The 24693-nt window shown below is 31.7% G+C and overlaps 1 protein-coding gene across 1 annotated transcript in view; it reads left to right on the forward strand.

Moving 5' to 3' along the window:
• Positions 1-20205, forward strand: part of PQBP1 (poly-glutamine tract binding protein 1) — a 30692-nt gene extending 10487 nt beyond the window's left edge. Inside the window, exons 4-7 of the mRNA XM_035356694.2 lie at positions 2174-2232; positions 6784-6883; positions 11955-12021; positions 19989-20205. Of these exons, the coding sequence (XP_035212585.1) occupies positions 2174-2232; positions 6784-6883; positions 11955-12021; positions 19989-20160 (398 nt within the window). The 3' untranslated portion in view covers positions 20161-20205. The remainder of the gene's footprint in view (positions 1-2173; positions 2233-6783; positions 6884-11954; positions 12022-19988) is intronic.
• Positions 20206-24693: the final 4488 nt, after the last annotated feature.

Consider the following 24693-nt stretch of genomic DNA (forward strand, 5'->3'; position numbering starts at 1 on the left):
CATTAAGACACAAAAAGCACTTGAAAAAAATACTTTAATTACAACTTATGAAAAAGTAAAACAAATATTTTGTTTTAAAAATTTGCAAGAACTTTGTGGAACTGATTTTAACGTCACTTTATTTCCAAGTGAAGTAAAATTCAAAGGCTACTTTGTGTTTCTAAAATTTTCAAATTTTATATGGTTTCCAAATGTTTTTTTCCTCGTATTGTGGATGTCTCTATTATTGGGAAATGACAGACAGACGGCTTACAGAGGTTGCCAGTGACAAAAAAAGTTTTTTTTAAAATATTGATGCAAACATTTTAAAAATTAGAAGCAGTCGGCGGACCCCCAAAATATGACCCATGGACCCCCAAGGGGTCCATGAACCACAGGTTAAGAAACACTGATCTAGAGGAAAAAATTAGTCTGAAGGAGAAAAAATATTCGAGAAAATTGAAGATATTGTTCGGCAGAAGCTTGAGAATATATGATAGTTATTCTGAAATCAACCAAAAATAAACAAGAGTGATAAGCTTCTTTTTTATTATGTTGTTCCCCAAAAAGTAATTATACAAATGCACTTACAAAGAATAAATAGAAATAGAAAGCAGCTGAAAGGAATTTGATATTATATTATATTTTTAGATATATATATTTTCCACGTGATATCATCAATTCAGTATTTTTCTTACTCTAAAATGTTTATTTCTTTGTGATATTTATAATGTGTAACATATTTGATTTTCATATTAACTGTAGATTGCATGGCTATCATTCTTTCATAACTTTTGGCCTGTTAGAGGCTGAGTGGTAAAGTCGCTGAAAACAGGTGGTTTGATCTGGGGCTCTAATCTTAGCAAATGGGCTAGCTGCATGGGTGTTTTCAATGTTTTTCCCATGTGTAATGTGTATATGATTTAGTTTCTCATAGAAAATCTTCCACAAAAGCGTCCCTCCCCTTAGGCCCTCTAGTGCTTTGCCACAATTAAATAAAACAAGTTAAAACAAACTTTTGTAACTTTTCTTTTCAATCTAAATTGATAGCTATTTATAATTTTCCTTCATGTGGGGGGAAAAAAACAGTAATTTCTTCATGATAGCCTTTGTTCTCTTTTGTAGGCCAAAAGGGGCTATTAGTCTTGAAATGAGATTTTGCATTGGTTCAGTATAAATGGCATACCATTTATCAAATTGTTGCCACCAAATATTACTGCTCTGTACAATTTTCAAAGAAATTAAATAATGAAAAATTTGCAAATATATATATATATATATGCAAATTTTTCATTTCATTATTAGCATATTTAAAAAAGGGGTGGAAAGAGAAATTCAGCATGAAAATTGACAAAAATCAAGACATGTATTTAATATTTTTATTTAATTTGCACTTCAGCATGTTAACCCCCAAACAAATATGAAGAAATAAATTTATTAACAAATTAAATAAAAATATTAAATACATGTCCTGATTTTTGTCAATTTTCATGCTGAATTTCTCTTCTCACCCCTTTTTTAAATATGCTAATATGTAGCTAACGTATTGTATTGTAGGTTACTATACCCTCGATTGCATTCATGATCGAAGAAATGCCCTTTAAAATCAGTCTGTGGGGACAAAAGTCGATAGATGACTGGGAGATGAAAGGCCTCACTGAAAAGGCATACCACTCCATTCGCTTATCTTCAGTGTGCAGGAGCTTGCTTTGTTTGCATTTATCTCCTCCGAATTCTCCTTTGTATGTATTCTTACGTATGTACGCAAAGAAATTGATATTTAATAAAGAAAGTTAACACTAAAAAAGCTGACAAGAAAAAATTATTAGCCATCTTACTAAGAAAACTAAATATTGACATGATAAACTGAGAAAAGACAGAAAAAATATTAAAATGTATGGCAACACATAACACTGCATCGGAAATGCTAAACATATGCTGCTATGCTTAAAAAAAGATTAAATTAAAATAAAAATTCTGATTTTTGTTATTGAATTGTATGTTGTTTAAGTACAAAGAAAAGAAAACAAAAAAGGGTTAGCAGGAGTGCAACAGTAGATTGGGAGCTCATCTAGAGTGAAAGAAAACCTTAACAAACCATTTTGGTGGACCATTAAAATCTAAAATTTTCTTATTTTTATATAAAAGTTTATTTATCGTGATATTGAATTCTGTTTCATTTTTGCTCTTGTAGCTTTACTCAAGGAAAACTTTTTAGAACCTATGGATGAAGGTGAAGATCAAGAACAAAGTGTAAGACTTTTACATTCTTTTCACATTTTTGTATTTATAAAATAAACATTTTAAAAATGAACTTACTTTGATATAAATCTGTATGTTATTCGCTGTCAGTATTATGCAAGGTGCATAATTATTGTAATTTCAGAAAGCATTTGTTATGAGTTCTTTAACTTTAAATAATCTTTTTTATAATTAAAAATCATTTTGTTTCTTGCATCTTGTCTTCTGTGTGGAATAATAATGGTAAGTGGTTAGTGATGCTGGCTGCTGTATCATTTTAGCTTATTTCAGTACTTGAAAAAGAGATTGAGTTTGTTTTTGGACATCATGTGGTACTTGATAAGCTGAAAGTCCTGTCAAGTCGCTTGATGGTGGGGCAAATGGGTAGGAGACCCGTGAATCTGCCCTTTTTGGTGCTGTGTATCAAAATTGGGACAGAGCTGCAGAGTTTATGGGGTGGCACTACATCTGTATGACCAATGGTCAAATTCTCATATCCCAGTCACTTCTACCTGTATAAAATACATTGTTTAATAGGGGAATTAAGATATATTCATTTTATCCCTATCATCAGTTATTTGTAATTTAATTTTGAACACTCAAAATTCAATATAAAGAAAAGGTAAAATCCTTTGGTTCCGTATCAGAGTTAAAATCTTTAAGTATTTTGGTATTAATTCAAATTACTCTGTTCTATTTCATCGTAAGAGTAACAGTTCTTTTGGCAAGTGGAAATATCTGGTTATAACAAAAGTTTTCCACCAAAAAACATTTTTAATAAAGTTTGGAAAAAAAAAAAAAAAAAAAAAAAAGCTTGAAGGCTGTACTTTACATGCAGATAGTAATCACCCAATGATTTTCTGCCAATGTTTTGGTAGTTTTTCAGACCCTTTAGCCCAGAAACTTGGTGACAGTGAGTCCAAAAACAGATCAACCTCATTTCAGACATCTTGTGCAGAATAGAAGATAACACCAGCAAGATGTAGCTGCCAGTGTGAAAAAAGGAGTAATGTCAGGGAGGAGTCCGAAGGAGTAATGTCAGGGCTGTATTAGGAGTGTGGCAAAAGATCCCATTCAAGTCCGTACAGAGTCCAGCCGATGAATTAAGACTCATGTGGTCTTACATTATCTTGATGGAACAATACTTTTGTGCACCAGAACTCAGTTCGACATTTTTCCTTGATAGCAGCATCAAACATACAGTAGCATCTCTCTGTACACCTTGCTGTCAATTGTTTTACCTTTTTCCAGATATTCTTTGTTGGTAATAAATACTACGGCAATCCCACCAGATACAAATCATGTTTTTTTTGTTAGTGAAACTACATTTTGCAACGCTGCCAATGGACTCACCATGTGCAGACCAACCCACTTTCGGCCTGTGTTGTTGAAGTAAATCCACTTTTCATCACATGTGACCATCCAGTCCAGAATTTTGCCCTTGCATTGATATTCAAGCAGATTAGTGCAAGCCCGAACAAGTCTGCCCTTATCTGCTTGAGTCAGCTCATGCAGCACCCAGCTATTGAAATTATACATTAATACAGTTAGTACATTAATAGTCATGCTATGCATCACACAAGTCTGTATGATGCATAGCATCACTAATGGACATAGCAGTAATGTTGAATTCCGTAGCAGACTCTTAAGTGGTTGTGTACTGATCTTCTTCCATAAGTTCTTGCTGGCGGGCCCCATCAACATCAGTAGGCTGGACAGAGTGCTCTGCTTCTTGAATGTCATGTCCTTGTTTTTGAACTTCTGGTACTAACCTTCACAATGTCATATGATACTACATTAGTGCCTAAAGTTGTACCCAATGATTTTGGGACATTCCATAGCTCACCTTTTACAACGGAACTGGAAATAAATGATGGTTTAATCTGGTAGCATAATAGCACCATTTTAGATACCATGTACTTAATGATTTTTTTTTTACAAAACGCAAACTGTTTGCGTTGTCGTTTTTTGTGGTGGCAGTAAACTTTTGTTAAAACCCAATATATCCTTTTTTAATTTACAAATTTAATATTCCTGAGAATCATTCAGCTTTGTCATGGGAGATTTTTTTTTTTTTCTTAATTTTCTGGAAGGTAAAGTTTTGGCTATGTTCTAACAGTTATTTTACTCTTCAAATAATTTTTTAAAAACTGCTTTTCTATAAATTTAGGTGTTTTTGCTTAGATTAAAACTAAAAGTTTGATAAATTTTGGTAAACCATTAAAAATAAATTTTTCTTTATTATTATAAGATTTTTCGACTTCATTTTTGAGAAAAGTGTCTATAATAGTTCATTTTCTGTTTTCTCTTAAACTGAAGAAATGGACTTTTTCAAGATAATAATGAACTGTGGAGAAAGGCCTATTATTGACAAAATAAGATAATTTACCATTTCAGCATCCTGTATAAGGTTATCTTCTTTCTTGAATTAAAACTAAATAATTAATCAACTGACTAATGAAATGAAAACTGATTGGCTATTTAATCAACTAATTAGCATAAAAAAAAATCAGCTCTTAAATCACAAATATGCTGACCATTGTGTAGATTTGTCTTATCACATATTGATGTTTTCTGATTTAGTTACTTAACCCTATGCATATTCTTTGATAGAAGATGCAGTAGATCTTAATTTTTCTTATTCTATTTTATTTTTTATTTGTTCAATAATAGGATTGGAAATTAATAAAATAAATTAGAGATATGCATAAACTATTCAATTTTCTGAATACATTTCATGTTTTCTGTAGTTAAGTATTACATATTTCATATTTTTTTATGGCTGAATATAGTGTCATTTTTGCAGCAGCATTTTGAGCAAGCAAAACATTTGGTAATCTGAAAAGTGAAATTATAAATAGCATACACTTTTTTTAGTATGAAGTAAATTATGTTGACACATTGTCACCAGGAGGTATTAATCATTGTTTTACATTTGCTAAACATTGAGTCAGCATTTTTCTTTCTCAAATGTAGAACATAGTGAATCAATGTTATTCACTTTCTGACACAAAGTAACAAATAACATCTTTATATATTAAAAAAAAACTGTTGTTGTTTAAGTAGTAATCATTACATATAATTTATTTTGTGTTTGTAACACAAAGGCTTTATAGCTGCTCAATTCAGTTTTAAGCAGTTAATCAAAAATGCAGCAGAATATAACTCAGAATTGTTTGCAGATTTGTTATTAGATGTAACAGGTGTTAATGAAATTGCTAATAAAGATGATAATGTGCTGTTAGTAACAAAACTAAAAATGGTTATTGGTGTCACTGATTATCGTATTAACAAATTTTTAATTAAAGTTTTCATTTAATAGAATGTTTGCATTTCTCTGGATAGGTGCATTTTTATTTCATATATATATATGTTACGGTGAAACACCGAAATCTGGAGAACGTCGACTTTCACCGGTGAATGTCAACATTCACATAGTCGCTTAGTGTATGTCCGAAATATTTTCCAAATACTCTTCTTTCTGACTTACACCGGTGAATGTCGACATTCACCATGTACTAATGGTGAATGTTGAACATATAAGAATATTATATTTCCTTCTCCGTAATTCATTTGCGAAAAAACGCACTTGAGACTCAGAATAAGAACTTAAACACACAGTACATTCAAAATGAGAAAGGAAAATAATAGAAGTTATAAACTTACCAAATTATGTGATTCAAATCTTATTTATTGCAACAACTTAAACTATTATGACACTTTGAATTGCACAAGAGGCCCTTGCTTTTACAACTGCATCTATTTGTGGAACACTTCCTTTTGGAATGGCAGCATGTACATATACTCCTCTCTTTTCGACCTACACCAGAGCATATCTGTGATTGTCAACATACACCGGTAAGGGTCCGAATGTACAAGGATGTAAAGAAATATTCGATCTTTCACCAACGTATTTGGTGAATGTTGACATTCTCCGGTGAAAGTCGACATTCTCCAATTTTGGTCTTTCACGGTAACATGTATATATGTATATATAATTGAAAGTGTTATGGAATGCAGGCTTAGATTGTTTTCCAGAGTACTGTCAACATTGTGTTAATAAACATCACCTAATATTACTGTTAATTTTGTGAAATCTTCATTAATGCTACTTTTCTTAACAAATAAAAAAAAAAAAAAAAAAAAAGTTATGAGAAGGCATGTAGAAAAATGTAAGGGAAATATTTCTGTGATGTATACTGATAGGCATCTTTCAAACCAAGAATTGATAAGTAGGAATCTGTGCACATTATTTTACCATACTTTTAATTGGACCTTTTGAATACTTATATATAAACCAGACAGATGCATAACTGTTTGAAATAAATAGAGTTGTGTTTCTTGTAATATTTTGAGTGATATATTTTTAATTCTGATCACAATTTTACATGAATAGATATAGGCGATTTATTTTGCTTTAAATGACAAATAAAAGTAGAAACTCACAAAATGCAAGCAATTAAATCTTGTGAATTTAATGTTTCTCTTTCCAAGATTTTATTTCTTAATTTTTTTGAATTACATGGTATGTATTGTACAAGTATTTTCATTTAATTGGTACAGGAATCGGAGGAAGATTCTGAAGACGAGGAAAATGAACATGCTAATGAAGAAAGAAATGAAAAGCATTACAGAAAGGAACAGATTCAAGAGAGATTACGAGGTTTGTAATTCCTTATGAGCATTAAAATTGAGCAAAACATGAGATTAAACAATCAATTACACAATAAAATACTAATAATAAATTAATAATATTTCCTTTGTATTAATATATGACTAATTAGTAATAACAAAGCATGCTGGAAACATGTAACTGAATATACTGTTTCAAATGTATTTTCTTTATTGTAGCATTTTATTAAAACAACAGTTTTATTCTTGCTTTCAGTATATTTAATAGTATTGTTTTTGAATATCATAAAATTTATAAATATATATTTATGAAACTAGTTATAAATACAGGCACTTGTGTATTATTCTATTGGCCACTGAAACTGTAGCCAAGCAATATGAATTAGTGCTAGTTATTGATAAGTGAGGTGTTACAATACGCTTATAAGATCTGTTCCTTTGTTTGATGTAATCATAATTGATTTTGTTAACTAGCTTTGTTTTTATGAAAGAGGATGTAAACTAACTTTTGTTGGTGTATTTTTTCTTGTATTTTGAAGAAAATGAGTTCAAGAATCACATTTGTGACTGCACTCCAGTTCTTTTACAGCTGGTCCAGAAAATAAACTTTTATTGAATGGGAAAAAGCACAGCTGGATATGGCCAAAAAAAAAACAGCAGTAGACTTGAACGATCACCTGTGGGAAGTTGTGCTCTCAGCATTTTAAATAGAGTTTCCAGTAAAATCAAAGTGCCTAACAAAATGTTAGAAATTGATAAAAGCCTTTTTATGATGGGCAAAAATAAAGTGGGTCAAATATTTTTGTATTCTTATTTGGTGGATTGTGCTGGTAGACTGATTAATGTTTTATTATGCGAGTTGTGGATAGATGTGTTGCTCAGAATTTCGCAGGAATGATTGACATAAATTTGGTCAGGTTTCCTTCAACTTTGATGGTTTGATGGTAGCTAACTTTCATGATTGATGGGATAATATATAAGTACCTATATATATGTGTGTGTATAATATAAACTACCTGCCACTTATTAAACTCAGCTGCTTATTACATTGATTTTCTGGAACCCTTTTTATATGTATAAATGGTACGAGTTTACTGGTGTAGTTCTGCTAAACGTGAAGGTGTGACCATTATATGAGAAGAGATTCTCCAGCTAAAGAAACCCCAACACATTAAGTTTTGTGTTCTATAAGCTGTATTAGGTGATGGTGTGATATTCAGAAATGGCTAGAATTGTGCATAAAAGTATTGTTTACTCTCAAATCTTTATGTCATTTATTAAATTCTTTTCCACCTCTTGTAAAACTCAGATTAGCAAAAGATATTCTTCAGTTTCAGCATTTCCTACTTGTACATATCAAAGCTTTTCATAATTCATCCATTTAAGGTATTATGGACCATAACTTTATCTTTCTGGTATGTAGTGCTTAATAAAATAGTTTTGACCAAAACTTTTCTATCCCCCGTTCTTGTACCTATGAGATACCTTTCAGAGTTCATTGTTCGCACTGGACTTCAGAGGGGCAGAATTTCCTTATCTAAAAATTAGCAAAAGCAATCCTCTAAAGCAGCGGTTCTCAACCTTTTAACTAACACGTACCATCTAAACAAAAACTGAAAACCTTTAGCACCACCACCACTCTTGAACAAAGCTCAGATCACATAAATTTACCAGTGTTAGATAAAGCCTTCAATCAGGATGTTGGGGTTTTAATTTTTAAATTTAATAGTTAAAAATACTTTGCTTCTTTGCATACCACCTATTTTTCTCTTGCGTACCATCGGTTGATGCTAAAGCTTTGCTTTGCTCTAAAGGCATTGTAAATTTGTGAAACATCTGTATCCCATCTTTTAAGGTTTCCGCATTCAGAATCTTCTCTGCGGGATAGGCATACTATGTTCACGAAGGGTTATAATAAAAGTTCATGAAGTGCTTCTTATAAAATAAATATTACCATATATTATCAAGCTTTGAATGGAAAGGAAGTAATGGTAGGCTGAAACAAAACTAAGAAAGATCATACTTTTAATCATGGAGATCAACTAAACAGATTGCCATTTGTCTGTTTAGTTGAAGTTTTGAAATCTGTATAAATAATTTTGAAATCTGAATAAATCACCAAAAGAAACATTTAAAAATTTTTTTATGTTCTTAGTAGCTGCAGCCAGAGAAAAAGTATATATAAACTAGGAATTATCAAAACAGTATTGTGTAATTTACTTAAACAGGGAATTATAACTAATGAATGGCTAATTAAAAATGCAAATGTGTCAAGGAAGTACAACAATGATAGAAAATTGAGAGACGTTCAAGTTCGTTTTCTGGAACAGCTTTCAAGCTGTAAAACTAAAATGTGCCTGTCTTGATTTTTAGACTATTTTTCTCTAATTTGCTAAATGCTAAGAGAGAATTTTCTATCATCAGACAGATAACTGAGAGGTTGGAGAAAGATAAATCCAACATGTTTCAGTAAGAACTAGGTGGTCAGAAAGAAGAAACAGATCATCATGCAGATGTTGACTGGATAAAGAAACTTGAGCCACTGAATGATTACAAGCCATACGAAATTTATAATGCAAATGAACTTGAGCTGCATTACTATATACAGTATCTTTTCCCTCCTAATCCTGCACCTTTGTGCCGTAAGAAGCACCTCTGCCTAGCAGTCGAGAAGTCCAGTTTTTGAATCCCAGTAAGGACACTGCACATTTCTTAGATTTTCTTCAAATTACTCAACAAATAGAACTTAAACTAAAAGGTGGTGGATGGATAATTCATCACCACCAAGATCTGGTGATTGGGTCTTCTCTCAAGTCACTCTTTAAGAGGGGAAGTATGTAAGGTATTTTCTCCTTCCCTGCCACGTGCATTCATGGAGTGATTAGAAGTACTTCAGGCTAGCAATCGAGAATTTTTGTTTCCATATCTTGGCGAGGGCATTGCACAGTTTTCATGTCTGAAATAAATAACAACCTGAAATAAAAACTTACAACAGAACATTACCAGACTACACATTATAATGATAAGTGAATAGTTATAAGTGAAGCAACAATTGGTTTAAGAAACTGGAGAAGTAAGTTACTGTGTCATCAATGGTATGAACTCTGCTATTAAAATGATAGCACTGTTTATTGACAAAAGCAGGAAACCTCAATGTTTGAAAGTAGTCAAGAATTTACCTCTAACTTACCATAGTAATAAGAAATCATGGATGACAAGTAGTATTTTTATTGACTTTCTTTTGATATGAGACAAAAAAAAAAAAAAAAAAAAAGATAACTTCACTAATTAAATAACTGTTTAGAATATCCACCTCATCTCTTCCTGAAAAACATTAGTGCCTGTTCCTGCAAATACAACTTCTGTCATCCAGTCTTTAGATCAGGATATTATAAAAGTTTTAAAATGTCATTATAAAAAAGATATACGGAAAAGAATGTGCGAAACTGAATTTTGTGAGAATACAAATGAAGAGGAGATTAGTAAGTTGATATCTCTACTAGAGGCATATTATAATCAGTGTGAGAGATTAATCTCTTAAAATTAATTAAAATCTGCTTTTCAGAAATGTGTCTCAGAGAAATTGAAAACTAAGGCTAATGTTTCCCTAATCAGTAAAGGAAGTAACAAAGATTCATTTTTGGAATATATGTCGACATTGAAATAGTATTGAAGCATTATGTATAAAAAAGTGCTGTGAAAGTTTTAAAAGAATTGCAGAAATTGAATTGCAGTGAAAGTGCTACAGAAAAAAGTGATGACGTATCAACATCAATTGAATCAACAATCAACATCAGTAAACATAAATCAAAAGTGCTGCTAATTTTAAGAAAAAATCTTGAGTTGAAACGTTCCGGACAATAATTGGAAAATGTTGTTGAACAAAATGAAAGAAACAGAGACAGGATTGTTGTTTGTAAGAAAGGAAATTTCATTAAGAATGTAATTATAAAAATATTTGTATTAAAAACTAAGAAAGAATTTCAAAATTGGATAAATAGTTTAATTTTAGCATTAATTTATAGTTATTGTTTTAGGAATTATCATTGAATTAATTATTATTTTACTTGAAAAGTTTAAAACTGATGTTATGATTATCTATATACAAATTGCTGTCTATTAAGCTCGGCTGCTTAACAAACTGAAATATATTTGGAATGGAAGTAGTTGTTGTTTCTCAGTTCCACACCAATTTTGAAGGAAAGCATCCTAGCGGATGGGTCCAAGGGTCTCCCACCTCTCTTCCGCTATTACCAACCTCTCAAGAGGACTTTCAACTGAATGCATATTATGTATGCATATTATATAGTGCTTCCATTCGCCACAGATGGTATACTTTGCAAACATAAATGCTTTCTCCGAGATTTGAACCCAGGTTGTTCGTTAAAGCTGTTAGAGTCACTGACCATTAACCCGGTTTGGGTGGCTGGAATGGAAGTGAGTTTAACAAGTGGTGGTTTTTAATAAGCTCTAATAAGCTCAGAACTTATGTAAAAAGTACCTATTTTAAACCTAGTGATTGCATAATCAAATAGTATAATGATCTATCTAATGAATTGTATATGAGACTGTATTTGTGAACTCTCATTAACATAAGCATATTTGAAATTCACAAAATAATCAAACAAAAAACCTGCCTTCAGTTTTTAATACATCATATGCATTTTTATCAATATCAGGATTGCAGAAATGCTTATCAATCACATCAGTGTCCCCTTTTTTTGTCTGGTAAAATTACTGATATATATCTATATTTGCTTGTTCTCCTGTTATTGGTAATAAGGGTCTTTCTGAAACTGTATGAAATAAACAAATGAACAATTAGCAAACTTCAAACTTTCTAGTTGCTCACATTTTTGTAATGTGTTTTAATGTTAAATGCTTTGTGACATTTACCAGTGTAAATTTTGTGCTGTAATAAATAACCTAGTATTATCTAATATGCAAATTATATTAGACAAATTCTTATATCTGAAATTAAAATAAACAAAATGAAATTTTTCAAAATGTTTTTAAAAATAGTATATGTTTGTGTCTTGTGATTTTATTCAATTTTACTAGAAGGAAATTTTATTTTAAAAACGTCTATTTGAATATTTCAGGTAGACCAAAAGTAAGAGAGAATGATTTAGATCCAATGGATCCTGCAGCATATTCTGAGGCACCAAGGTAAATGAACAAAAAACTAAAATCAGTGTTCTTTCTTTTTTATCTTCTGCATGTATCCTATTTATGGTAATGTATTGAACTGTTATATATAAATGATTCTAATGTATAGGATATAATGATGCAATTTTCTGTTAAATACTTGGAAATTTAATAAACTTAACATTATACAAAAGGAATAGTAATGCCTTTTTTCTAATCATTTTATTTAATTTCTTATCACTTGTAATATAATGTAATTACAGTTTTTATTTTGAGAGAGTATATATTCCTGTATATAGATTTTCATATGCCATTATAGTATTCAGATCTTTGAACTGGCACATAGTGAATTTCATATTTTAATTAATTTTTATCTTTCCGTCTTTCGTTCATGCATTACTTTTAATTGTTATGCTACCTAAACAATTAAAAATAATGCATGAATGTTATTATTTTTAAATTGTTGTCATGTGATATTTATAAACTTTACATAAAAGTATTTGATTAAGTATAAATTTGATGATTTGTATATGAATCATTCTACATACCAATCTATAAGTTGATCCCTCCCCAACTTTTGAGAAAAATTTTTGGAAAGACAGACTTGCCGCATGAGCAGTGCTGTTGCTGATAAAACAGCTTGCTGATATTCTTGATAAAATTTCACTTATGATTTATTTCCATTTTATCACATGATAAAATTTAAAAGTATATACAAAATTTTTGAAGAATTCTATTTGAATCCCTCAAATTCCGATTCAGAGTCAAAATCACCAAATAAATCCTAAACTTCTTTTTTAGTCATTGGCGAGTAGTTATAAATTTTTTCACTCAGTTCATCATAGCTAGTGTCATTATCATCACATGGATAGATTGCATCATCTTCAGTGCCATACAAGTTAAAGGAAATGCTACACTTTTTCAATGATTTGATTATCATTTCAGCTGAATCATGTCTCAAGCATCTTTCAGCCACCATGCAATTAAAGTTATATCTGGTTCTCTAATATTGCCACTTTTGGTTTTAGTAGGCAAATTGAATTGTATCCATTCTGCCCAATACTTCGGCATATTCACCTTGAACAGCTTGTTTATGTTGACATCCAGTGGTTGTAAAATGGATGTCAGCCATTCTGGGGTCACAGAAAGTGTTGTTTTTGTTTGCTAAACAGGTAAGAACTACTTTGAAATGAGTTTTCTCATGACCAGTAGTTTTACATGAACTTTTCACTCTTTTTATTATTAGTGAAAATTTAAGATCAGATATCATTGTAACGCTGCAGCTTGTCTTGGCTTCATTTCTTTAGTCCTTTGCCTGCACAGACATTGTATCATTTGCATCACTTTTGCATGTCAGCCTTTGCTTTACTTCAGTAGAAGTGCTGTCGAACTCTGTGCAAAATCTTCATCATAGTGGCCTCTTGTTGGACTGCTGTATAGCTGTTTAAGGATGTGTGGATCTGGAATCTTGTAAGCATCAGCTGCCATCAGAATGCCTTTTCATCATCTGATTCGAACATCCACTACAAGAAGTCATTCTGAATATGGAATGAGTCCTAGAGAGACCAATATTATTTTGTTATAGGATTATAGATAGAAATGTCCTGCCAGGTAGGTTTCTTATTTGAACTCTGTGCAAAATCTTCATCATAGTGGCCTCTTGTTGGACTGCTGTATAGCTGTTTAAGGGTGTGTGGATCTGGAATCTTGTAAGCATCAACTGCCATCAGAATGCCTTTTCATCATCTAATTCGAACATCCACTACAAGAAGTCATTCTGAATATGGAATGAGTCCTAGAGAGACCAATATTATTTTGTTATAGGATTATAGCTAGAAATGTCCTGCCAGGTAGGTTTCTTATTTGAAGAGTCCATTAAGCCAGTTTCAGGCTTAATGGACTTTTCGCTGTCTGCCAACTGGTCTTTCCTGACTTCGTGAGATGATGTTGAAGTTGTTACTCGATGTGTGATGGAATTATCTAGCTCCTGTTTCACTTCAACCCTAGACAAAATCGGAAACATTCTGGACAGGTTCTTCTAGACAGGGCATTGCCACTTCCATGTGATGTTAATTTTTGATGATGGATAGTAATGTCATATTCATGGAGTCTCTGTATCCGATTATTTGGCCTTTGGCATTCTTGAAATTTAAGAGCCAGCTCAACAATGCATGATCTCTTCAAAGCTGGAAATTTCTGCCATAGATGTAATGGTGCAAATGTACCACTTTAAATATAGCAAACAACTCTTTCCTGATGACGCAGTAATTCCTCTTCAGTTTAGGTAGAAGATATGCTTGGATATGTTCTTGACCATTTACTTCTTGGGACAAAACTGCACTGTCACTCGTATTGCTCACATCCATTTCAAGAATAAATGGTTTGTTGAACTGAGTTAGGATTCTCACATATGTTAAAAGTCCTTCATTTTGTAAACTGCATCTTCACATTCTTCTGTCCACAAGAATTTTGTTTGCTTTCTGTCAGTTTGTGAAGAGGCCTTGCAATGGAAGGAAAGTCCTTCACAAAACTTCTAAAATAGGTGCAAAGCCGCAGGAAACTTCGCAGCTGATGGACATTTTTTTGGGTGCCTCCAAAGTCTTTGATGGCCAACATTTTTTTCTGAATCTGTGCACAGACCTTCGGCAGAGATAACATGTTCGAGGTCATTTCTGTCTGAACAGTTTACATTTGGCAGGACTTCACCTTGGATTGGCAGCTTCCTTCAATTACTGAAACACATTTTTAATATTTTCTAAATGCTCTTTATAACTTTTTCTGATGATGATGAATTTATGCAAGTACATCAGACAGGCTTCATAGGAAAGACCTCTCAGCCTGGCCTCCATTAGGCTATCGAATGTTGCTGGAGTGTTACATAGTTCAAATTGCGTCACCTTGAAATCCCAGAATCCTTGTCCTGTGGTAAATGCTGTTTTTTCTTAGTCATAAAGGTGTATCTCTACCTGCTAATATTCACTCTTTACATTAATAATGACTTGCTTCCAGAAAGTGTCCGGAATGTTGTCAGTTCTAAGAAGATGGAAGCTATCTTCCTTTGTGATGTCATTTGATCAGCGATACTCAAATCAAAATCTATTGAACCATTTTTCTTTTTGACCAGGATGATAGGAGAGGCCCAAGGTCTTTCTGAATGCTCAATAACATTACTTTTTTGCATGTCTTCTAGAAGTTTTCTTGCTTCTTCCTGTTTAGCAATCTATAGACATCTTGGATGTTGCTTGATTGGTGGTTGATCCCCCGTATCAATTCTTAGTTGTACTAAACTGATTCGATCTATGTCAGAAGATGTGCAGGAGAAAACTTCGTGAATGGTACGTTTTGCAGCTTTTTTTCTTCATCGCTTAGTTGTGTATTCTAATCACTTCAGTGTTTAGACTGTCTGAAGACACAGAGGATAAAGTATCACTGTTTCATTTAATGCAGGTCACTGGAGTACATGCTGCAACCACTTCACCTTTTCTAATAACTTAGCACTTAAGCTGACAGCTCTCACTGGGATGACAGTCCTCTGTAGGTCGATGAGTGCTGAGACTTTAAACTGCTAATACGTATTTTTGGCTGTTACAGTTCTTAGGATATTCTATAGTGCTGTACTGGAAATTTCTGTTTTGGGCTATGGATTCTGGTGATAAAAATTCTTTTTTTGGTGGTACTGTGGTATCATCTTGAGCTATTTTTTGCTTGATGGATTTGACTCTTTTATCTTTGATTCCAGATAGATATAGATGTTGTCAGAGGCAGAATGCAATTCATTATTTTTTAAGTTCAAGGAAAAATTGCATTTCCTTCGAATATAAGGTCTGTAATATTTTCCACCTGTGCCTTGTGATGTTTGGCAACACTTACAAGTATAATGTTTAACTTTCCATCGATGTCAAATTTATCACCGGACAAAGTGTGGAGGGTAATGCAGGGTGGTGTCCAGATGAGGCAAATGGCAAAATATCTGGCTCAATGATTAAAATTTGATTGTTACTATTAAATAAATTAATTTCTTATTTAAATGCAGTCCACTTCTCTTAACAGAAAATTTCTTGCTGCTGATCTTATATAAATTGCATAGTTTCATATAGGAGCATTTGACAGCATGGCATGTTGCAAGAACTCCTTTTCTAATCTTCAAGCAAAATAATTTATTTTGAACTCTATTTGTTGTCAGACCATTTTTCAGTTAATGTTAAACATCACCTTTTCTTAATGTGATATGTATTATGATTATTTCCAAACACCTGTTTGCAAAAAGCCGGTGAGATGTCTGATCATTCTCCACAGATATTTAGCTGTTTTTGAAGTATTTGAAGTCCTTAATTTATGTAATGCTGATATTATAATATAAAAAAAATATGTTGACTTATCTCAGTGATTTTGGTAACTAGCTTTTATAAAGTGCTGTTCGGTCAATATTTTGGAATTTAATGGGAATGCTTTCTTTGATTTCTTTTATCATGGCTCCATGAAACTGCTTCTAGGTGTAATATATGAACACTGCAATCAATAACAAACAGCTGGGTTGGCAGAATTGGAAAAAATTCATGTATATGCTCAAAATGCAAGATGATTGAATTTTATTCTCTCTCTCTTTTTTTTTTAATTTCATAAGAAAAAATGAAAATATTTCTTACTACTTGATATTAATGATGATTTCATTAAATTTTCATTTTAATCCAGATTACAGCCAAAAACATTGCGGACAAAATATTCATGAAGAAAACATCGCGGACAGAAACGTTGTGGAGAAAACAGTGCAAGACAAAAATGTGGTGGTACAAAACATCATGGAAGGAAACATTGAAAGGAGAAAATATCACAGTTCTAAAACATCTTGGTATAAAATATCACGATCGAGAATAAAGCGGTTAAAAAATTTCCCAGTTTAAAAACATCGCGTCGAAAATATCTCAGCAAAAATAAAGTACCTCATATCATCTCATGATGATAACATCGCACACATTTGTTTAAATCCCATACTGACATAACTGACTTTCATCATAACTAACAAATCAACATCCAAAAAATTGATTGCATGATATACATGAAAATATTAATGACACTTTAAGAATAAACAGAAACAAAACAAATATAATTTTCACTGAAACAATATCAGATTAACAAATGTAAAAGTAAATAATTTGATCATTAACTAAGCAATTTTTATAGAGGTAACCTCATGCAATTATTTATCTTCCTTTTCCTAAGTATTTTTAGAATATGTCTTTCATAAAATTTATCAGTAAAACTTTAAAAAACACAGTCAATTTATTAATGACTTTTTTAATTAACTATGTAAATTTAAAATGCAATCTTTATACGAATATGCATTTACAACTTTTAAAATCTGAAAAAGTATGTGTGCGATATTATCGTCATGCAATGATTTGTAGAGACTTTATTTTTTACCATGATAGTTTCAACAGCGATGTTTTTAAATTGTGAAGTTTTTGAACTGCTTTATTTTCTACCACGATGTTTTAGAACTGTGTTGTTTTCTCTTTGCTTTCTTTTCTCCCATGATGTTTTGAACCATGAAGGTTTCATTTGTTTTCTCCGCAATTTTTTTGGCGGACACCTTAATTCAGCACTTTATAATGTCACTTTCCATGAGGTATAATATCACTTTCCATGAGGAATGTTCGTGATAATGTTAATTTTAAATATGTTAAATTTTCATTTCTGTGTCTTTCAAGGATCTATTCAAAAAAAGATGTATAATCAAACTTCAATTTAAGATTGTGATGTGTATATTTTATCTCTAGAATTGTAATGCTACTGCTATTATGCAAATTTAATTTTATCATCCTGGTTTAATTTTTTAAACCTCTCTGTATTTTTATACTAGTTTAATTTCTTTAAACTATGGACTGTGCATTATATTGTATGATGTTTAACATTAAAAATATAAGGTCTACCAGAAAATTACATCCATTTGGAAAGTGAAAGAAAATAATATACATTTTTTATGCCATAATAACATTTCTTGTACAATATAATTTTTATCGCTACTTATTAACCTCATACCGCCTTGATGATAATTTATTGACACAATTTTTGAAAAATGTCTTGTCCTTATAGGCAAAGAACTGAAGTAGTATTTCTCTGACATCTGCTTCAGTTTTAAATTTTTTCCTTTTCAAAACATTTTACTAGGAGAGAAATAAGGGATAATTGAAGAGAGCTAGGTCTGAGTATAGTGGATGCAATAAAATTTTCTATTCTAGCTCTGCGATTTTTTGATGAGTCAAAGCAGCATGTTATGATTTGCTTCCTATCGAACATGGCTGGTCTCTTTTTTGTGTGTACTTTGTGTTAATCACCCATCTATCTGAATTCAGCTTCAGCTTTTTTATTTAGGTATCAAAAACACATAATGTGTTGGTCTTTGGACATCCCATTATATACACAACATTCTGTTATTCAGGCTCAAACTCAGTTTAGAGGTGGAGCAGACATTTTATATAGACTCATAATATGTTCTTTTCCCAACAATGCTTTTGTAAGTCATCTCTCGGTCTAGAAATGGTTTATTTTTGTTCTGAGCAAACAGAGATGTGCATATGATGACTGGATCGTGCAAATTTTTCTCTCTTAACTCGTGAGACAGCCATCTAGAATATTTATAGACCAGTTTTAGTTTCGGAATATGGTCTAAAATGTTTTTTCGAGCTTAATTAAGCTTTTCTACAGCTCCAGTGTTGTCAAAAAAAGGTCTTGCTCTATCATGGTCTCAACAATATCATCATTAATAAAAAATGATCACCACTTAGAGCATGGCTTAAGGTCAAAATCACCAGCTTCAAATTTTTTAGCCATCTCCTGCATGATCTGAAAAAAAAAAAAACTACATCTTCACCAAAAAATGTCATTAAATTCTGACACACATCTGCAGCATTTCTCACTGCTGGAATTCTTTTGGTAGCCATGTTTACACGATTGTGTCTCATCATAATGACATGAGATACTTTTTGTGTCAGTTAATTTAGAAGAGCAGATGCTTATAAATGCAGTGATAATGAGAGACATCCATTACATGTCTCAAATGAATGCATGCATGTTGAAACTTGAAGTAGCAGTATTGGATAGAATGTTCCAATAGACTTTATAATTAGAATGACCATACCTTTATCTTAGTTGCTCATCTTGAACAAATCAAGCGTTTTTCCAGGAATATTTAAACATAGATGAAGATTTTCATTTTGCCTTAAAAAAATCAAGTATGTGCCATTTAATTCGTAACCTTTAAATCCTCCAACTGGCCAAGGGTTTCACTAAAAAACCCAAAACTTCTCAAAACTGCCAATGAAAAAGAGGTTGTTTCCTGATTTTATTGCCAAAATGCTTCTGATACTTCATACTTTCATAAAGGTATCACAAAAAGTATTCTAGACCACTTAGTATTTGGTCTAACTGTTCAGAGGGTTAAACAAAGCACGAAGAGAATAAAAGGCAAATGACAGTGCAGATAAAGCACAGTTTCCAATGACACAGAAGTAAAACATATCCTATTAGTAAACATGTTTGGGTTTATTCTGTTCTCTAAGTAACTCCTGTTACAGCTGCCAGCTGAGTTCTGACTCATCTCACATCCATCTTTTTCCTTTCTCATGTCCCAATATACAACTTCAAAATGCTATTGAAAGAAAGAAATGATTATAAGAGGAATTCTTTGAGCTGAAAAAATGAAACATTATTAAATAATTTGGGGACAACATAATAACTAAAATATATGACTAAAACATATAACTAAAATTTTGTATCACATAAATAAAACATTTTACAGTCAGCATGAATAGTAATAAATTGGGACAGAAATGAAGACATATAAATGTAAGAGACATGAATATAAGAGCTTTTCTATATTTAATGCAGATTTTTTGTTGGTTTGTTATATTTTTGTGTTGTATTGCATCATTTTTATTTCTCTATCTTAAAATATGGGCTAAAATTATCTGATTTTTTCCTCCCATTAGAGGTACATGGTCTTCTGGCTTGGATCGTAAAGGTGAGGCCAAGACTGGAGCTGATACTACTGCTTCAGGTCCATTATATCAGATGAGGCCATATCCTAGTCCTGGTGCTGTTCTGCGTTTAAATGCAGAAATAAAAAACAAAGAATCATCTGACACAGAAGAAGCTGAATAATTTTATTGTATATCTTATTGTAAATAAACTGATTTGTTAAATATACTTTTTTTTTAGAAATTTTAATTAAATTTGTACATAATACATCTATTAATGTGTGAAGTTACTAAGAAAGAAAAGGACAAATTTTTATTGATGATATGCTAATTGTAACAGACAAGGTATGCCCAAATGTTATGCGTCAAATTCCCCCATTTTTTTGCTGTACGTTACAGATGCTCTATAAAAGATCCTCTTGTCATGCAGCACACATGTAATGTATAATGCATTTCAGTCCTCGTATATTGATGTAATTAATGTGATGGCATTGATAAAATAAATTTTAAGTTTATTAAGGTTGGATGGCAATGTCAGCACAAAAACTGCATTTTGAAATACCTAAAAAAAGAAGAAAAAAAGAGTAGGCAAATTTGGAGACCAGCTGAAAAATGTATTGTCATTTACTCCTTTGTGACTTATTCAATATGTTGATGGTTGTTCATTCAGCTGCTCATAAGCATCTGAACAAACACCCAATGGGATGTTGTCCATACGCTCATTCAGATGGTTATGGATCTTCTGAATGTCAACATAGCACAGACATATCCTGCTGGAATATATAGTTATTGGAATCCTGGTCCAACTGGAGAAGCTACCAAACATGAAGAAGCTATTCAAGTGAGTCATTCCAGTAACTGTAAGCTCGAGAAGATATAAAGGTCATGCACATTTATCTTCAAAATTACACAAGAAAGCCTGGGTAAAAGATGCATTTGCATTACATATTCATGTGTATTTATGTGATCTGTATACTTTTTTATGAGAATTCGTAATTCCATTTATATGAAAAGTACCATCAACAAACACTATCTATGCAGCCAAGGCATTGTCAAGAAATTCTGCTTGAATAGCAGTACTGAAATTAAATTTGTGTTTCTTGTTAGCATTATATAAAACCTGAAGCAATTGTAATTTGAATGGTTTGAATCCTAATTTCTTTCTTAAAACACATCAAACAGTTTTCTTAAAACATACTCAGCTCAAGGTCATGCAAATTCTTAGGGGCTGCGTAGCTATGTAAGTAAATATGCTATTTTCTCTAAGTAAGTGTTGGGACTGTGTGCACTCTTCTCTATATAGAGGCATGCGGTACTTTAACATTGTTAGTAAACTTCTTTGATTTGTAGGAGGCCGCATCTCAAAGCCGCATCTTTGGAGAAAATTGTGTAGAACCATGTTTAAGGTATCTTTATGTACTGCACGTTACAAAGGGCATTTTCTTCATAGCTCACCATTTGAAAAAAAACAAAAAAACATGTGCATTGTTGGTTATTTGTTCATTAAATGTATGCCAATGCAATTAATGTAAAATATAAGGAATTCAGTTTTATGTGTTACAGATAAATAAGTACTGTTCGCTTTGCCGTAGCCATTGCTAACAGAATAATTCTTTTTGATATATCCTGTATATAGAATTGTGTATTACTTATCTGAATTCTTTTGAATAAATTATCAAATCTGCAAGAAAAAGTATTCTTCTGACTGCAGTATTTTAAACTACTGTTATCATCATCTACTGTTAAATATATCGTATTAAACTACTATCATCATCTCTCAAATTCCCACTGTCAATTCCCATTAAAATAGCTAAATGGGTAATTAATATTGCTTGATGCTAATTTATAATCACACACAGTATGTGAAAATATTAATTTTACTAAATTATAAATTTTAAAAAAGTTTTGAATGTAAAGCAAATGATGTAGCCCTTTTTTAATAATAATTATAAATTATGTAATATTTCATAGAGTATACTGCATACTCTTGATTTTAAATTGCTTATCATTAATTTAAAACTTTTTATGTATTTAAAGCTGTAATTGTATAATTTTTTCGAAATATGTGTTTTTTGAGCACAATTGTAAAATCCATTATTAGTTTTGATTTAAATTTATTGTTTTTCATTCTGAGGCTTGAAGAGTTCAGTATCATCCTTTTCAAAATGATAAGCAAATTGTATTTAGAAGGAACTTAGATAGCCTATAACAAACATGCACAAATCTAAAAAAATTATTCGATAATACTTCATTAATGAGTTTTAGATGAGATTTTACTATATACTCTGAGAATTGGACATTAATCTGTTATTATTATCTCAACATTATCCATAGTCTTTTTTAACCAAACCTTTATACACTATTACCAATTATGTGTGTAAAATTTATGTATAAAGCACTAAGGCAATTTAAATGGATAAAACATTCAACTTTATATTTCTAAGTTAAAGTCACGTTTCTGATTTTCGCTAATTTTTGAAAAATTATGTTTATTGATTAAAGGGATCAAATATATTAATTCATTGAATATTTTGCACATTGCTTATCATATAAATATTGAGAGTAAAAACTGTGTGTACTTGCAATGTAAGAATTTTTTTATTATTGTTGAAGAACATAATTTAATTTTATATTTAATATGTTTGTTTATAGTATTAATGATTCTTCAAATAATTTAAACTATTTGCTGAAATTCCAGTTAAAATCTTTCACTTAAAGTGTGTTTGGATTTTTTGAACCCTTTAAAATTTAAGTCATTTCTTCAATAACTAATTGGAAATCATGAATTTGACTTATTTTGGCTTCAGGCAGTATTAATGTATAGAAACTTTATGAAATTATTGATACATTTTGAACAAATAATGTCCTGTATATAGGATGGTGAACATTAACATGGAATATTTTGCTGATAATAGATGCATGCTCAGTATTTTAAAGAAATGTGAAGAAATAAGATATTGAAGACAAAACATAAACAAATGACTTTTATTATACTCATTTTATCAAAATTTCTGAATAATTTTGTTACTGATAATTAAATATCAAATGCAATAAAAATAGTAAAGTATTTATAATTCCAGGTAAAATTCTGTAAAACATTTGATAACTGAAGTGATATATTTTTGTCCTTATACTGCTGACTAAGTTATGAGTACTCTACAAATATTAATTTCGTAAGCAGATAAATATGATTGGGAGGACATCCATTATTGAAAATTTTCTTAATTCTATCTATCGGCTATGGGGGGGGGGTATAAAATTCATGAACTTGGTGATTCTGAAGGCCCTGGAAAACGTCACTTATTGGCCGGCCCCAGGGTCTGGCACATCCTGAGCAGTACGGCTCTAGTAGCCGGTTCGCTGGGTAATGTCCCACTGCGATGGGCAGCCCGAACAAATGGCAGGTAGCAATTCAAACGACTAGCGCCACCTGTCAGGTGGCACTGGTCGTTTGATAGCATTTTTAATGCCTTGCCTGCATGCAAAGTACTTTCTGACGACGTGGAAACATTCTGCTGCGATTCTAATACCCAAACATGGTAAAGACTATTTTTGCATAAAAAATTACAGGTCGATCAACCTTCTTCCGTCGTTTGGAGAAATCTTGGAGCGAATATCTATAAACATTTGTATCCAGTATTGAATTCACTATACAATCAGCAATCTTTCGAAAAGCCATGTCGATTATCATACAACTGGTTAAGATAATTGAATTGATCAATGTTGTGATTTACAAGCTGCAGCTACCACGTTTCTTATAGTAAACGTGGCAAAGGCTTTTGACCGCGTCTGGGTTTAATATATAAAGTATCACGCGTACTGGGTTTAATCTATAAAGTAACGACTCTCAACCTCGCCAGAGAGACCATTCTCATTATCATTTCGTTCCGATAGAAAATTTAAGCAGCTACACATGGAAAGCACGTTTTACGCAATCAATTGAAACTGTAGTACGTTTTGCGTTTACATCAGTAATAAAATTCTTGTCAACAACTGCTTTAGTTGCATTACGTTAACTGTGCGCTTTCCTGTGATATTAAGCCACCAGGGATCAAGTGGTTAAATCGCTAGTAGTTGGACCCTGCTTCAGATTTCGGCGACGAGTTAGCTGCATGGAACTTTTCGTAGTTTTCTGCATGTGTACCATGAATAAGAGTTGTTTTCCCTAGAAAGTTCTGAAAGGAGGCATTCTATCCCTTGGACAGTTAGCTCTTATGTGCTTTAACATAATTTAAGTAATAAATAGCAATAAACTCAAGATGTTAATTCATTCTGTTTAAGCTGGTTATAGTCCTGAAAGTTTGTAAGGATCTTATGTCAATTAATCTTTTATAATGATTTAAACCTTTACTATAATTTCTTCTTTCCGTAGTCCTCACCAGAATGCAAATTACTTGAGTGTTTAAGTTAATGAGTGTATTGTTGCGTGCGTACGGGTTCGTTTGGAATTGAATGCACAAGTCCGATGAAAAATGAATAAGATTTATTATCACAAATAAATAAAAGACAATACTTCAGTTTTCTCAGATATTCGTGCAATATTACAATATCTCACAGTAGTAATCTTTTAACTACTCAAACGTTCAAGAGAACTTAATTCAAAACAGCTAAAGAAAGCTAATCCGCGAATTCGCTACATTCAACAAGAGCAGTTTTCTAAACAAACTCTTAAAACAACAACAAGCTGACTAAAATAACTGACTAACTGAATTGAGAG

Source organism: Stegodyphus dumicola, chromosome 4 (genome assembly GCF_044657685.1).
Source record: "Stegodyphus dumicola isolate Sdum_Otavi_A_Nest chromosome 4, ASM4465768v1".
Lineage (NCBI taxonomy): Eukaryota > Metazoa > Arthropoda > Arachnida > Araneae > Eresidae > Stegodyphus > Stegodyphus dumicola.